At 39.2% G+C, this 17,794-nt stretch overlaps 1 protein-coding gene across 17 annotated transcripts in view; it reads right to left on the bottom strand.

Annotated features, from left to right (window-relative positions):
* The window catches only part of LOC132785741 (dystrophin), a 172,224-nt gene that overhangs the window by 66,406 nt on the left and 88,024 nt on the right, over positions 1-17,794 (bottom strand). The window contains exon 22 of one of the 17 annotated variants that reach the window (XM_060791993.1): positions 4,979-5,080. The exons of the other annotated variants lie outside the window; for them this stretch is intronic. Coding sequence (XP_060647976.1) covers positions 4,994-5,080 — 87 coding nt within the window. The 3' untranslated portion in view covers positions 4,979-4,993. Of the gene's footprint in view, positions 1-4,978; positions 5,081-17,794 lie in introns of those variants that run through there. 17 annotated transcript variants of the gene reach the window in all.

Raw genomic sequence — 17,794 nt, 5'->3', positions numbered from 1 at the left:
TTAAACATTATAAACAGCAATAGGGAAAGGCAGCCACAAGAGCAAACGGCAAATGGGCAAACAAACAACTAAATTATGTTGGTCGACAGGCGCCTAAAAGTATGCAACACGCACCGAAGCCATAAACAATATTAAACCACAGCATCGCTCGCTTGCTTGCTTGCTGGGGGAGAGCACAACTTCAGCCAGGCAGCAAATGGCAAACTGATTTAAAATTAAGCGAAATGATTTTACCTAACGTTGGAAAACAACCACACCCACACGCACACGCACACACCCTCCAATACAAATACACACTCACTCACACACAAATGAGTGTCATCAATCACGCGGCGAGTGCGAAAAAAATGAAGTGAGAATGAAAGGAAAGTATGAAGACGGGGGATAAGGGAGTGAACGTTACTTAAGAAAGGATAAGCAGTTAACTTAATATCGCTAACGGAAGCGTTGTTGCTGCTGATGCTGCTGCTGCTGCTGCGGGAAATGTTGCTCATTTCCCTGATATTAAGTAGCCGCCCTGTCAGTCCGTGCTCCGAGCTCGAGTATCAGCTGCTGCCTGACTGCCGGCAGCTCGAAAAACTTTTTTAATAATTTTATTGCTCAAAATTCGGTGTGCAATTATGCTAATAAATTCAATACACAAATCGGTGCGTTCATTGTCTTCTGGCGCTGATTTAATGCGTTCCACTTTCGTGGCAAGCAATTTTAAAGTGGGTTTTCCACCTCCTCCCCCTTTTTTCTTTCCTCCTCAGCTCTTTACGTCTTCGGTCTTTCTAAGCGATAAAGTTGTTGGCCTAAGTGGCGCACTTCAAGTTTTGCGGTTCAGCGCAAAACACACACAAATTCAAAAGTTCGTCTCGCACTTTGTCAACTGACACACTTCACCTCTCCGCTCTCCTCTTGCCCACTGTCTGCATACACACATACACACATACATAGACGCATACAATTGCGGCTGCTGCTGTGGCTTCGAGTGGCTGTTTATGTCGCAATTGCCTGTCTCTCGACTCTTTATTCGAAGCTAATAACTGTTGTCTCTCGACTGCAGCAGTTGTTGTTGCTATTTGTTGTTTTTCCTTTGGCTGCGGCTCTTGATAGCTTCCTGCGCCTGCCACTAGGAAGTTGTTGCCTCGTTTAGTTTATTTATTTGAAAATGATTTTGCCAAGCAAACCGCAGGTACTTGAAATTAAATTATTTACATTTTGCCTGTCATCAACGCCAAATGGGCAAAACACTCGACAACAGATTCGCATCAGCCAGTCAACCCCACCTGCACTTCCTTCCCCTACATCCTCTCTCTCTCTCTCTCTCTTGTTCTATTTTGCACACTCTCCTTTTAACCAGTTTCTACGCCTTCGTCTGGCATACAAAACTTTGCTCATTTGCATTGTTTGCGGCGTTCATGTGTCTGTTGACACTTCCGCAAGCAATAAATTGTTGCCTTTGTTTTTCAAGATATTTTTGCCCGAGTATGTGTGTGTGGGGAGAAGTGTACTCAAATCTATTTATAAACATGTTTTTTGCAGCTATAGATTATGCATCAAGCTGGGCAATCACCCAACTCAACTCCAACTCTGCAAGCTTATTGAAAAGCAAGTTGCCTTTTGTCTACATTATAAATCTGAAAGAAGGATTTTAATCATCTCTCAAACACGCTATAAATTCTGCATTCTACTAGATGTCTTACTTTCGGCTAAATTTCTTTCAGTTCTTCACAGCACTTTAAGCAGTTCAGCCATAATTCAATGGCAAGTGTTTGAGGCTCATAAATATAGAGCCTATGACATTAAATCACACATGAAGCAGATTAAACAGTGCTCAGAAGAGATAGGCAAAGAGAGAGACACATAAATTATGATGGCAGCTGCAAGCAAGACAACTGAATCGAAGCAAAAGCAAAACCAAAAGGATAGGGAGTTGGGAATGGGTGTGTCAAGTCTTACAACTCTTGAAATAGCACAGACAATTGGACTAATGTGCACAAAGGAGAAGAGAAGTCTGCCCGAAAGGCAGACAAATTACGCAAACGAAAAGATACAACAGACAATACACACGAAAAGTATCTCACAGATACATGTTAACAGCGACAATAACAAGTTATGCGACAGACAGACATCCAAAGAGCGCATAACAATAAAATGCAAAGAGCAACTTGGCAAATTTATAACACAAAACTATGGCCAAAATACATGGGAAGGAAGTGATGAGGATGATGGGGATGAGATGCAAAGGAAAACACATGTTGGTCTGTTGATTGTCACGTGTATGCTGCTGCTGATGCTCCCTTCTCCATACTTCTTCTAGTTCTTTGCGTGTGTGTTTTCCTTTTTCATAGTCTACTTTTTGGGGCCAGCAAGCTTATCCACATTTGACAGCACGACACTGAGCGCTCTTTCGCTAAAAGTATTTGGCAAGCAGATTTCTTGACTTGCCATTTACGACACCGTCACCGTCACACCATCAACGCGACCCTCTGAGTCGACACGTTCTCCGAGTTGACTGGCTCTTAAAGGCGTAAGCAGCTTGCTTCGTGATACTTCACTTTTGTTAGAAGAGGCCTGGCCAAAAGTTTTTGGCTAGATTTAAGTGCGCCGCTAGTTGAGTTGCTTAGTGTTTGAGACACATACACTTACTTATAAAGCGCTTACTTAAACCACAGCACATTAGGCGACTCTCTATATATGCGTGTGTGTGTGTGTGTGTGTGTGTGTGTGTTCAGTGTGTGTTCAGCTCATGTCGCAGGCTTAACTTTGATTTCTCTGTGTAACTTTCTCACTTAAATGGGCGTTAGAGCGCTACAAAACTGTCGTCACTTGCAAAAGTTGAATGCCGAAAACTAAAGAAAGTGAATAAATTTTCGGGGGCTTTACGCAGCTTTCTGTTAACATCAAGCATAGTTCTTTATTTCTTGTGGCAATGCATGATAAACGATATGTGGGCAAATGTTTACCTCAAAATGTGGCAAACGAAATCAACTCGGACTGAGACTGAGACTGCTGCTAAGTACACTCGTTTGGCTTTTTAAATATTTAGCAAAATTCTTTTGACAGTCGTTGCTGCAAAAAGAACCTTTTATGGGATTTTCTGTGCACTCGCTCGCTCTTTCTCTCTCGCTTTTCTCTGTGTCAGCTTAACATTTGCTGTCCTTTTGCTTATTGATTTTTTTTGCTGTCGGCTCCCCCGCAAATAAATGTCGAAATAAATAAAAGTGCAACATAAAACTAAAAACCAGGTCGGACAACTGCAAAGCCACAAACAAAACAAAATAAAATGAAAAAAACGAAACGAAACGAAAGCCAACATGATCAAAACTGAGTACAAAATTTATAATGTTTGAGAACTTTTGAGTTGAGGTTTTTGGTTTTGAGTTCTTATTCGGTTTCACAGTAGGGATCTATTGTGTGTGCTTGTGGTTTCCACAAGCAATTCAAGTGTGAGATAATGTTATTTTTGCCCAACCACAAAAGACGCCGTTGAGCAACCCTTTTGGGCACAGACACAAAACTACAATAAACGCACACACAAGATAAGATGAGGAGCATCAGAGAGAGTGAGAGAGAGAGCTGTGACATTTGAAAATTCTTTAAATATTAAAATCTTGATTAAGTTAAATGCGCATTTGGGGCCAACGCCACACTTAAGTACACACATTTTGCATTTGCTATGCACATAAACTGATTCCATGGCCATATGCCCCCAAATGAGGGACAACAAATCTCTGTTTGTGTCGTGTTCTTAGAGTTGGGTTTGGGTCTTCTTCAGACCGCAAAACTTTTTACTCGAAAGTAAATTCAACAACAAATTTCAAGCACGATTTGAGTCTGCTGTCAACGCTGTCTGTCTCCAGCTGGACACTTGAAGCATGCGAAATTTGTTTACGCGCTTATATAGATTCTTTTTTCTTGGAGGGTTACTTTTGATTTTGGGTCTAGTAATTGGTAGATCTGACACCTACAGTAATAAAAGCTGCTTCTTCAATTAGCCGCCTACAATGAGAGCCTTAATTGCACCCACATTCGTCAGCATTTCTAGCCCTCCTTCTCTCCCCCTACAAGCCATTCCCATCCCAAGGGTTGACCCCAACCATCGTTTAATGCTTAAGATTTTCTTTTCCTTTTTTTGCCGCCTTTTGTTTCGGTCGTGCATATTGAATTTTCTTTCTTTTTTTGTTGTGAATTTTTTTGTTTTCTGCTCGCGAAGCCTACTTAAGTTGTCATTTTGATTGCTTTTGAAGCTTTCTGAAGCCTACGCTAATTTTTCTTATTCCCCGCTCTCGCTCTCCACCCCCCCCAAAACAAAACTCAGTTATTTCTGTCGTCCTCCATCTATCATTTTGTCATGCTGTCGCGGCGCAGCTAACACAATTTTCATTCATTTTTTTTTTTTTGGTTTTTTGTTAACATTTTTTATTCTGCTGTCTCGCATATTGAGAACCAGATTTGCATGTGACATTTCTGAAGCAAATGGAAACGGGGAATAGGAACCCAAAATCGCTGACACTGCGCCAAGCAAATTGGGCACGACATTGTCCCCTTTGCTCGCAGTCAATAAATAATTTTTTTTGTTGGCATTGAATTATTAAGTGACAACAGAGGATAACAAAAGAGCGTCGATTCCCGTTCACTTTCACTTTCACTTTCAATTTCACATTTTCCCCTTGGCCACTTGACAGTCAGTCGCAGAATTTTAGGGCTAAATCATTGCAATCTGCTTAGAGTCTAAGCATTCAGTGTGGTGTGGGTGCTGGAAATGATGTTATTAAATCCGCTTTAAATTTAATTATTAACTGCCATTGAGAGCAGGGCTCGCATTTCCAATTCAATATTGGCAAATGCCCTGAACATGAGCGGAGGGACAAAAGAGCTTAAAATAAAATACAAAAGCAAAACGGATAATTACATCTTTGAATCCCAAAATACGCAATAAGCTGCTATTCTAAAATGTGAGTTAAATTTACTGAGCTGTAATTTTGATTACTGAAATAAACGGTTTTCAAATAGTGTTGTTGACATAAAGAATTTCATTTTTCATACAGTTCCGAAATACCTGCGTTTGATTAATGAGCAGCTCTGAACTTACCTGTAAAGAAACAAAAAGAAAATACAATCATTAAATATGATTTAACTGGCTATAAAGATTGCAAGGGAAATGGCGAAATTGGAAAATTCCTGTGACATTTTTATAAACGCGTTTGCCATCGAATTCGATTAAATTAGAACGCAACGATCGAAGTTGAAGTCCTTTCAATGGTCAGCCTTGACACGGCCAAAAGGAAACGGGAAGAGGAAATCAACAAACTGTTCCATATGTCACTTGCCATAAGCGTATGTCTGTTTTGTAGGTCAGTTTTTCTTTGCTGCGTTTCTTTCTAGAATTCATTTCCTCGCATTTCCTGAACGAACTGAACGCGGTTTAAATCAACGCTAGCTGAGGTACAGCTCAAATATTTTTATATCAAAGAATATGTTGCGCCTAGCTTGAGGCGTTGAGGCACCACAATAAACAGTGAAGAAGAAGTGGAAGAAGCAGTTCGTAGTGTGGCAGCTGTGGCAGTTGTGGCAGGCGCGACAAGCACACACAACAAAAAAGTGATGGCAGAAATGAGCAAAACGGCAGCACAGCAAATGAGATTTTTAGGTCAACAAAGTCCAAGCCAGGGAAATACAGGCAACAGCCGTTGAGGCCACGCGGTTTGTATGTCACTTGCTGCCCGAGTTCGTTTCACTTTGCGTTTCACTCTCCCTCTTGCCAGGCTTTTTTCTTTTGTTGCAGAGCTTTGCTGCCTTCTGCCTGAACGCTTTGATGCTGCCACGCTGGCCACGTGTGTTCATTTCAGGTGCTTTTCTCTTTTTCACTCTATTTTTTTTTTCTTTCTGCTGCTGTAACCAACTCGTCGCTTTATAGGCTAAATAAATACCGCAACAGCAGAGGGAGAGAGAGAGTATGGGTTATGGCCTGACTTGACACTTTTGTGCGTTGGTTTTTGCCTGCCTAGCGGCGTGTTATGTGTGGTTGGTTTTTTTTATGCAGGTAGCTCTGGCCGGGTTCAGCTGTTGTGTTTGTGAAACTTCAATGTGGGCGAAAGTGCATTGCATACTTATAGGCACTTATGCGACGCATTACGCAGCTGACCTCAATTCCTAGCTGTTAATAGTGTTTCGAGTGAAAGAGGCAAAAGAGAGGAAGAGAGAGAGAGAGAAACAAATATCAAGTGCAGACTGTAGACTGCAGACTGCAACGATTTGAGGCATCTGAAGTTGGATAATCCTTAACTATTTATAAACAACATGTTGACCCAAATTGAAGCGCCTAAAAGTGCGCTAGCTGCAAATGTTTTCATTCAATTTCGCAACTTGCCGAGTTCATTATATTTTCACATCATTACCAAGTCAGTTCGTAGCAGACGCTGCCAGCCAGCAGCCAACAGCCAACAGCCAGCAGCCAGCAGCCAGCAGCCATGGCCAGACACCAGCCAAATCCGAACGGAATCCAACAACGTTGCACGTTTTGCTATAACTATGCTAATTTTAACTCGTTTCGAAAATAACAAACTCACATCTAACCACAGCCACAGGCGGCGTAACAGAGACAGCAAATGGAGAGAGAATGTGAGGGCGATAACTGAGTCTCATAACGCTGACGGGAGTTGTTAGCGCGCGCCACTTGCCTAGTGTGTGTGTGTGTGTGTGTGTAGGCAACAACCACAGACAGGCAACTAAACCGAACGGGACACAGGCAACCAGACAGACAGAGAGACACAAACACACACATATGCTATGCGTTCGTTGCTTGGTGCAGATTTCCCATGTTGCATGTTGTTGTCGAAAATGGAGATGATGATTTTTACTTCCTTTTCGGTCTGGTCGCAGTATAACGTTTCATTTTTACACAGCTACAGCTCGGGTTTTTTTCTTTCACTCCTCTCTCCAGTTATAATTTGAATGTAAAGCTTGCACAACGTTGCGTATGTGTAACGGCGCAGGCAATGCTGCGACTCAGGCACAGGCATAATGAATGCAACCCTAGATGCTGCCTGCAGTCTACTCGTTGCGAGTCATTAATGGTCACAATTATGACTGCCAACTGGTGAGTAATCAAGAATTTCTCTGTGCATATTTTGAATTCAACACAGCTCAACCATAAAGAGAATTACAAAAGTCCATTTGCCACAGTCGAATGTCAAATATGGTAGCAACATATGCTAAGCATTTCCTTTCGCTTATTTTTCAATATATATTTTCGAAGAGTAATTTAATGGCTTTCTTTATGCGTAAGCCATAAATTTATTTTTTATAGCAATAAAAATACAATTAACCCTGAACTATGAGTTATGATGAACTCGGCGAAAGAAAAACGAAGAAGAAGGCGGCAAATTAAAGGTCATAAATAATTGGAACTAATTTCAACAGCAGTCGACCATTCACGCACACACTCGCACTGAGTGGAGATGATGTCCCGTAGCACACACGGATGTGGACACGGACATGAAACCCAACACACATGACACATAATCGCATAAAAGTAATAAACTCGGCAAAAAGTGGTTGGTTGCATGACAGACTCACTAACTAACTGAGTGACTGACTATGTGTGTGTGTGTGTGTGGGTGTGTGTTTGAGTGCTTTGAGGGACAGAAGCTGGTTGTAAAGCTGGCACAAAGATGCTGCCTTCATCTCACATTAGGGCGCATTTAAACTCTCTATGCTAGCCAGACATAATCCAAGCGTAAACGTAAGACCAAAGAATCCCGCATGAACGTTGTCAACGTTAGCCAGAGAGCGAGAGAGATATGAAAAGATTAGCTTAATAGTTTATCAAACCAGAAAACAAAACTTGCTCAACAGACAAAAACTAAACTGGGTTAACACAATATTTAAACAAAAGCGTACCAGATAAAAGTGCTGAGATCTAAACAATGCTGAGAATGAAAGCACTAACTGAATTTTCTATTCTAAACTAAAGAAATAATAGTTTGTTGATACTCGTTAGATGTGAATAAATAAATGCAAATTGTGCTTTTCGAATTGTCAAATATTATTAATGTCACCTTTAAAATGGTATTCTGTGCCTTGAATTTAAAATGGCCAACATAAACGTAGAGAAAATGTTGAATATCATGCAACAATTTTTTGGAAATATTATCGGTGTTGTAGCAAGCCAACTAACAGTTTATTAGTATGTATGGCGCACATGCCAGACAACGTTGTCGACACTCGTTTCTCTCGTAACATGTTGTGGCTATCCAAGCTCAGGCAACATACAACTACTGATGTCCTTGTTGCTGCTCCTTCTGCTGCTACTGGTGCTGCTGCTGTTGGTGTCGCTGTGATGTGGTCATGTCATTGCTTCAGCATGCTGATAAAAATTTTCAACAAACTTTTGAGCTAACGACATCGCCAACATGAAAGCACAATGTGTGTGAGCGTGTGTGGGGTGTGTATCTAACGAGTTTTTTCTCAGCTTGCCACACGTTTTTCCGCCAATTTCGAGTGACTGCCACGCGGCGGCCATTTTGAAAAATGTCCAAACACTATTAGCTTTTTTGCTCCCCTCCCCTCCTCCCAACCGAAGGAGGAGCGATGTGCGACGAGGGTAGCAATACAATGGCTAAAATATTAGTTGCTACATGTTTCGTGTCATGAGGCTTTATTGCTGTTTTTTTGCTATTGTTGTTGCCCCCCTAGTTGCCACAGCCACAGCCACAGTGAGTGTTATTGCACATCAGCAGCAGCAGCAGCAGTTGCAGCTGTAGCATCACAAATATTCATATATAAATTTTACTTGTCGAGAGCTGAGAACTCGCTCGGATGCAAATGCAAAAATGTTATACAAATATTTAATATGGATTTATGATGCGACATTAGTTTGATAGACAGACATATAAATGACATTTGGAGAAATCTCACAAGACCTGCAACTGCATGTTGCGACAGCTTTTCTGCTGTCAAGTAAATGATATGGAAATTGATGACGATACACTGAAATCTATTAGAAACTTTACAGCTATAACACTTGCAATAAATCTGGGTTTCAAATTCAAGTAACAAAAGAAAGAAAAACTGGAATTGTTTATGCTTTATGGTAAAGAAAGAAAAAGAAAGAAACTATTCTATGCTAGCATTCAATCTGGGTTTAAAATTCAAGTAACAAGACAAAGAAAAGTCAAAATTATTTATGTTTAATATAAAAATAATAATAAGAATGAAAACAAGCTACCATAATCGATGTAGCTGTAATACTATTATTATGCCGGTGTTAAAATCAAGGATAAAAAGAGAAAGAAGTTTATTAAATTTAATATTAAACAAATATAATTACTTTAATTGGGTTTAATCTAAGTATAAACTAAGCTAAATTCAGCGGAGTTTTTCGTTGCAAACCTCCATTGTGTTCAATGCATATTTCTTCCACAATTTATTGTACGCTTTATGCTGTCTTTACAACTCATAAAATTGCATTTATCCCATGAACTCTCTAGTGCAATTCATTTCGCTTTACTATGCCATTGTCATTCCTCACAAAATTGTATTCCCAAATCAATTCTAATTCATAGCTTTTGGGCCAGCTGTTGCCCAAGACAAGAGCAGGACGAACAGGCAACACAGATAGGAAAGAGAGAGAGAGACACTAGAAAACTGGTCGTAAATGCCCGTTTTTCAATTTTCCACACAATCGAGCGCAAGAGACGACAACACATGGAACTATGTGCTCAACTATTTCGAGTGTGGGGCACACACACACACTGATACAAATGTCAGCCACTGCGTGTGTGTGTGTGTGTGATGGAAGGGAGGAGCGCGCCATAAATAAGCAGACTTTTCAACACATTAAACACAATAAATCCGAGCCGTAACAAAGACAACGAATAAACAACTTGACGCGTCTGTCAAACTGGGCGTTGAGTAATGTCAACATAGGCCAACAACAACCATGACAGACAAAAAAAAAGGAAAAAATTGTGAGTTGTTGGCAGCATTTGGCATCTGAACTCGCTGAGTAATCTAAAATCCACACGGCGTGCGACTCAGACACAAAATCCAATTGAGTGTGATCGCATTGTTGCTGTCAATGCTGAGGCAAAAGCCGCGCAGCACATTTGCCAGCATTAGTGAGATTGCAATTACGGCAATCGCTCTCTCTGTCTCTCTCTCTCTCAGATTGCGCCTAAAAGCAGACTGCAGAAAAAAAGGACATGACATACACAATGCAATAACCATGACGACGAGCTAAACTGCAGTTGAGCTGTGGCAACAACTCAGCTGCCTTCTGACAGTCAGTCATCAGCTGGTTGCCAACTGTCCCCATTTCATGCCCCCGCTCTCTCTCTCTCCGCTCCGGCCCAGCATACGCCTTTAATAAACACACTCGACCGGCTTTTGACTTTGATGTAGTGCGCTCGAGAAATGTCAAGTTGTCTCACTGTTTGTTTTGCTCTCTAACTCGTCTAAAAAAATGAAACGAAATGGGAGACAACTAATAAAGCTAAGGACTGGCTTTAAAGTCTGAGCCTAAAAGTCGATTACCAACTAAACGCCAAGTGAAAGTAAAGTTTGTTTAGTCCTGAAGTTTAAGTGAAATTGCCATTTAAGTTCACGTCTCTCTATCTCTCTTTCTCCTTGGAATAGCTCAATTGATGGCACCCCTTGCTGACAGAAGAGGGGGGCACAAAACCCAATTTCCTGTCCACACGTTGAAGAAAAATCATGTACGTGAGTTTGTCTTTTTTTCCCTTATGCAAAATTCAATTTGGGGAAAATGTAATCGATGCTAAGATGTGCAAAGAAAGTACATGACACACACATGAGGAATAAAAAAAAAGAAGAGTGCATGAAAATATGCTTACAGATATCGGTTGTTGTCGATTGTGTAGTGTGGGCGTAGGGGCGGCATATGGGCGTGGCACGACATACACTTGCGAACAATGCGAGAGTTTATTTCTACATCACTTGCTGTGCTATCAAGTGCACCCAAAAAAAGCTACCAACTAGCTGCATTGCCCGAGGGGACAGCTGCAGAGTTGAACGCTTGAATTCCCTGTGCTTAGGTAATTGATAGAGAGGGGTATGCTTAAATGTAAGCTTCAATTGAAGAATTATTCTGGAGGAACAAGATTTTATAATTGAAACATTTTGTTGATGAATTGTAGCTATTTAAAACTGTGCTAAAATAGATATTTTGAAATACAGCAAATTATAATTGAAATCAGCTCCACTTGAAGTATTGCTTTATGGCCTTTAAATACTATGTTGCGTATACTTATTATTATTAATAAATGTAATTCAATTTCAGGAATTTGCAGCTCTGAAAACATTCGCCTCACAAAAGAGTAATTTACAAATGCAGCAACATTTCAATATATTCAGTTTCATAAATTATTAAACATTTTTGAAATTGCAATAAAACATATGCGCCATAAAACAGTTCTTTGCAACAATTTTTTGAAGACTTCGACGTCGCTTAAAATATTTACAATTTATTTATTAGTAGTACAACATATTCAGGTTCACTTATTTATGTCTAGTTGCAGCAATTAAAACCTAAGCCGTAAGATCTTTTAGTCACTCTGGCTCATCTCATTGCAATAGGGAATGGAATTATTTATTACAATTAAATAATAAAATGAATAATAAATGCATCACTTATTGATCAATTTAGTTTAACTTGTAATTTAGCGTTTAAGTGATACGTTACGTATACTTAATAATAGATATATTCATAGATATATTAATTTTTAAGGCATCACTTATTGCTCAATTCGGTTTCACTGGCAACACAACATTTTAATGGTACTCTGCGTATACTTAATAAAATGTAAAAAGTATTTAAAATTAAACTGCACCATTTAATGTATAATTGAAGCTATTCTTTGCCATAACAAGTTGATGCATTAGCCAACTCCCCGCACATGTAATTGCCCTGCAGACGTGTGCACATCATTAACTTGAAGGGAAACGCTTGTCAGGTCGACATAAAATATTTGCAATTGCAACTGAATTATGGACTGTTTAACATGCAGAAAATTTGCTGGCAATACTTTTTTCGTTGTTTATTTTTGGCGTATGCTTAATGGATGTCACGTATTCGCAGACGAACCGCAAACGAGCTGCGGCTTGTTGCACTTCTGAATGTGGGCGTGGCATCTCACTAGCTGATTGACTGAATCTGCTTCCTGCCCCCATTGCCAGTGATATTTACGTAATTGCTTGCAATTTTATTTCATGTAAATGTGTGTGTGTTTTTTTTACATCTGGGAGTGTGCAACATTTTAAACGGCAATGTGGCAAATCCAGTGCTCCATTATGGCACTGTGGCATCTATCAATGCCCGAGAATGGAGAATGCAGTTACGTATGCTGATTAATGAAGCTGCCATTCAAAAGCGCTAAAAGGGTTGCCAGCCACCAACATCAAATTGAGCTGTTGCATGCTCCCTGCTCCCTTCCACCCAAGAACAGACGGAGCGAGAGACAGAGTATGCGACAGTGATAAATAGAGAGAGGGGGGAAGGGAAAGGGAGAGGGAGTGAAGTACGGTGAACAAATTGGGAAAAACGCCGAATGCATTTCGTTTACCGCCTGCTGCAATCTGTGAGATACTTTTTCATCTCTTTTTTGTGTGTCCCAGCATTTGCATAGCACTTTCGTTGCCCCATGCCCCATGTTAACCCAGTTGCATGCTGCACAGTTGCACGTGGCACGTTGCACCTGCAAAAACGCCCTTAAGTTTTTTTCCAGTTTGTTTGCTGTGCTGCGCTACCAAAGAAAATATGTCAAAAATCAGCAAAAACGAAACAGAGCAAAAAAAAAAAGATTCTTTCGATCGCCTGCAGCTTGCAAATTTTCGTATGTTTGCCACACACACTTACACTCACACATACACGCACATCAACTTAGTCTGTTGCACGTTGTGTACTTTTGTGCTGTGTACTGCTGAAGTTTCAGCACCCTGACGCCTTGTCAGACACCGAGTTGCAGCCTGAATGAATGCAAACAACTTCGTTGACTGTCGGCTCCGATTTTCTCTTATTTCTGCTTACCTTTTGTTTCTAGGTTTATCGCAAAAAATGAATTTGTTTTTCGACATTTCTCTTTTTTTGTGCATTTTTTCATTGTGCCAAATGCAAATATAAAGTGAACTACTTTGCGCACAGATCGAATTCGAATTGCAACTCACAATTGCAGCACGCCCTTAGGATGAAGTCAATTGAGATACTGACACGTTTGCAGCTGCAGGTTTCAAAGCAATCGAAATTTGTTATCGTTTATCAATAAGCGCTTCAAGTTATGGCAATAATTGATATGCCTGGAAAGTATATATTTTTTGCATTTGATGCTGTTCCATTCGAAATAAATGTAATATTTTTCGAATTTTATTGATAATTTAATTTATTATTGCTATTGCATTACAGTAGCTGCAACAAACAATAATTTAATACTGTTGAAACATGAATAAATGATACACGCCAGCTGCTTAAAAGTTGTTGCAGCACAATTCAATTTGATTTAATTGCAGCGGCGTAAAGTTTCGCGCTGGACAACAACTGCTGTTGTCCCAAAGAGCGAAAGCTGTTGATTAAACGAATTTGTAACATGCTTTTCAGAGTATGTTGTTGCCTTAATGGGCAACGTTCTCATGTTCTCGCCTCTCTCGACTGTGAGTAATGAAGTGCTTTAAATATTAAAACCAATTTACGTGACAACATACGCGTGTTATGAAGCTTGTTACCCGCATTCTTGTTGTTATTAATTCTGTGGGATACCCAGCAAAAAAATTACAAAAAAAATTCGTAAAAACGAGAAAGAAAAACGGAAACAGCTGACGTATTTCCATGGCTCCTGAACCTGGGCTCTGGGCTCTCGTATTCCCAGGATCGTGTGACCAGTAAACTTTTGCAATTAATCAAGATAGGCCAACCAGCAAGAACAAGAGCACCAGCAGCAGCAGCATCTGAACAACAACAACTACGACGACGACGATGACAACGTCGCATTTGCATGAAACGGGCGAGAGCATATGGCAGACACTACCTGAAACAATCTCCATCTGCCGCTATATCTCACTTGCTCTCACTCATTCTTATTCTCTTTCTCACTCTCTCCTCTCTGTCTCTCTGTGTGGGCGACAAAGATTAATAATAATAACTACGACTAGCACAGCGGTCGGTCATCAAGTGGCATAATCATGATTTATGACATGCAATTAATAAGCGACATGCCCAACCAACCGCCAGACCAAGCATACAACCAGCCAGTCAGCCAGCCAGGACGAACGCCAGGACTCGCAATTGAAAGCTGTTGAAAGCATTCCATGCCCCACCGATATCGCCCTCAACTACTGGCTTCAACCTCCAACCTTCCACCTATATAGCAATTATTTAAAGCACGCACTTTGTTTGGCCATTTTGTTGTTTGTTGTGGTTGCGTTTTAACCATTGCCATAAAAATGCAAAATAAAATAACCGCGAAATACAATATTTGAGGCAGAGATTATTATTATGCGGCTTAATCATAGAGAGACGCGAGCATGTGCTCGCTTTAATTGATTAAACTCGCATTAAGTGCAATTAATTGAAACGCAGGTGCTTAAATAAATGATCATATTGCAGCCATCACCTGATCTCTTAGCAATTACGGTGGATTAAATTCTGCCGTAGAAATTGATTTAAATGTATGGTTACTATATTAATGGTGCAAGTTTCAAATTGAATTCAAAACACGTTGCTCGCCGAATACCCTGTAATTTTTGTAATAAGAAATTGAATATAGTATTAAAAGAATTATTAAATCCACTTTTGGGTAATTGGAAAGAATAGCGAACTAATTTTTTTAATATATTAACTTCAGCTAATTAAATGTAATTTATGTAAAGAGCAAGTTTTTTCAATAAATAAATCGTAAATTGTATACAAATTAATGTCTAAAGAATTATTGAGTATAGTTCTAGGTAAATTGATCTAATTCAAGTAATGAACAAATTTGTTGTCTCAAAATAAATGGAAAGGAGTATAACAAAATCTCATATTATGATTTACTTTAGCAACTTTAATCTATGTAAATAAAACAGCAATACTATTGTTTTTAAAATATAAAATGTAAATGTGATGTTAATTGGATTATTACAGAGTGTTTATTGAATTATAACTTAGTTGCATTGAGTTGCATATTACAACATAAGAGAGATTTAAAAAAAGATTAGATTCTTATTGACAGAGTGTCCGGGTGAACACTAGTAGGGTAGCCAGATGATTCCCAACAAAGTAACATAGTATAAAAATACATAATCCAAGTAGCACTAAGGGTTTATTTATTTAAATTAATTAAAAAGTAATCCCTTCTTATCCTGAAATTTATTAAAATTCTTCAATATCCACATGAATGTTAAATCCCTACAGCTATTTGCCTCTTCTCTTAAATTATTCTGCTTTACGTGGTATCCCTCTGTCAGCCACTTTTATCTGTCGCAGACTTAATTACTTGTATTCCTAGGTGTTGACCCCAAAATGGCAATTATTAATAGTTGCTGTAGTGCTCATTGTTGTCCTGTTTGTCATGGTTGTTGCTGCTCTTGCTGTTGCTTTGTGTGGTGTAACACAGCTAATTAAAATAAATGGCTTTTGGCAATGCTGTCAGTGCGGTACAATGTGCCAATGGTCACCCTATTGGCCGTCAATGGCGACCACCACACTGAATGTTTGTTGGCCAAAATGAGTGCAAATGACGTTTCGGTTGGCCGCTTATTTTACAGTTCATTTATCGCAAAGGGTCCATTTGCGAGGGCATTTCGGGGATGTCCTTGTTATACTAGCAATTACTATTGTTGCTCTCGTTGTTATTGTTGTTGTTGTTGCTGGCTTTCGCCAGCAGTTTAAATAATTAGTTTGTAATGAAAATTGTTTGGCCTGGTCTGGTCTAGGGCCGTTGACCGCCAAACGCAATTATTTCAGTTTGCGGAAATTTTGTGCAATTGCTTGCAATTGCATTATGAAAAGCAGATTTTAGCCATTTATATGTGTATGTGTGTTTACTTTTTGCAACGCTGGCAACAAAAACATTGTGGAAGAGCCACACGAAAGTAAACATCAAAATTTAAATGCATTTCATCAAATAAATTACTGAAATGACATTAAACAAATTGCAGCATTTTCATTAATTTCGCAGCCGCTTGACCTGCACTTATGCAATTAAAACTGAAAATAAATGCAAAGTGATGGAGTTCTGGATATTCTAGAAATCATTTCGTATTAAATTAAAGCACTTTATTTCCATTTAATATACCCAACCAAGTTTATTCGGTGTTTGTAGGGTGCATAAAGTATGCTTGTAATTAACAAATTTAATTATATAATTATGCACATAAATTGCCTGGCAGTTATATCATATTTCACTGCACTTTACTCGCAATTTATATTGGTTCAACCATCAATTACGAATTGCCATTAAGAGAGCGCATTGCAAATGCAAACCAAATAAATGGTATTCACTGCAACTTTTAACTAATTGAATCTCTCAAATGATTTCCAACTGAAATTTTAGTCAAGTTCCTCTTAACTGGCTAAAATCACCTATTTAAAATGAATGAATTTGACCAACATTTAGACATAATTATTAGAAATGGTCTATGCATTTTAAGCTTTGAATTATTTAAAACGCATTTAAGTAATAAGTATAAAAGCGAAACTAACCAGGGCAAATCTTTTAGCAAGTATTTCACTTTGTAGCCTTGACCAAATAAATGTTTGGTTAATACTTTACTGTAGTAAAAATTGTAAGTGCAGTATTTGGCTAGGAATTTTTGTCAAATAAAATATGTGAAGTGTAAAAATGTTTTGAAACTTGCTGCAGCATTTTACCAAAAGTTATGGAATGGAATCTAATTAAAACTTTGGATTCGGAAGAGCAAAAAGGCAAGTTGACAAAATGCATTTAGCAATTTGTTTTAAGTTGCTAAAATTAAACCGATTCTTTTAGTTATTAATTTAAGAGATCTCTTAGCACTATAGGAAATTATTCCACTTAAAGATGCTTTCATGATTTTGAAAAGTCAACAGCTTATTTGCAGAGCTTTTCATGCGTAACCAAAATGATGACCAAACTCTTTGACTAGCCACAAAGTAAATATATTATATGTGTATAAATGATTTGCATTAGACTCGGCTTATTTGAATTACGAAAGCAATTTCAAGTTGTGTCCGACAGACACAGGCACAGACACAGTCACAGCCACACACATATGTTATGTATATTTTACTGTGTGCGGAGACTCAAACAGAGAAATGCTAATCAAGAATGGCAGCCATAAAATGATGATATGCATATGCATAGCAAATGAATTGGAATTGGTACGAAGAAGGGAGCACTTTGTAGACACACACACACAATGTGTTAACTGATAAAGACAGATAAGCAGCAGCAGCGGTAGCCACAGAGACAGGTGCAGGTCCTTCGGACCATAGACAATTAGAACCGAGCTCGTCATCATTAACCCGCAGAGCACATATCTGTGGCCATAACGGGTTAAGCCCATGGCCAGGGATAGCACTTGGCATTTCCGTTTCCGCCCTGCAGGCGTGCTAAATTGTACGAAATTAGTTCTCTGATTTATTTTGCATATCAAATTTTCAGCACACACACACACACTAGGATAGCAGAGGCAAAGGCAAATCAAATTTCATATGGAATGAGGAGAGGCTGCTGCTGCTAGTCAGGACATGATAGACCCACTGATTAGCTACTTTTGGGAATTTTCGTGACTTGTCGCTTGATTACTTCTCCCAAAATTGCCTGTTGCCAGTTTT

This window comes from Drosophila nasuta, chromosome 2R (assembly GCF_023558535.2).
Source record: "Drosophila nasuta strain 15112-1781.00 chromosome 2R, ASM2355853v1, whole genome shotgun sequence".
Taxonomy (NCBI): domain Eukaryota; kingdom Metazoa; phylum Arthropoda; class Insecta; order Diptera; family Drosophilidae; genus Drosophila; species Drosophila nasuta.
This window is presented reverse-complemented; position numbering and strand designations above follow the sequence as displayed.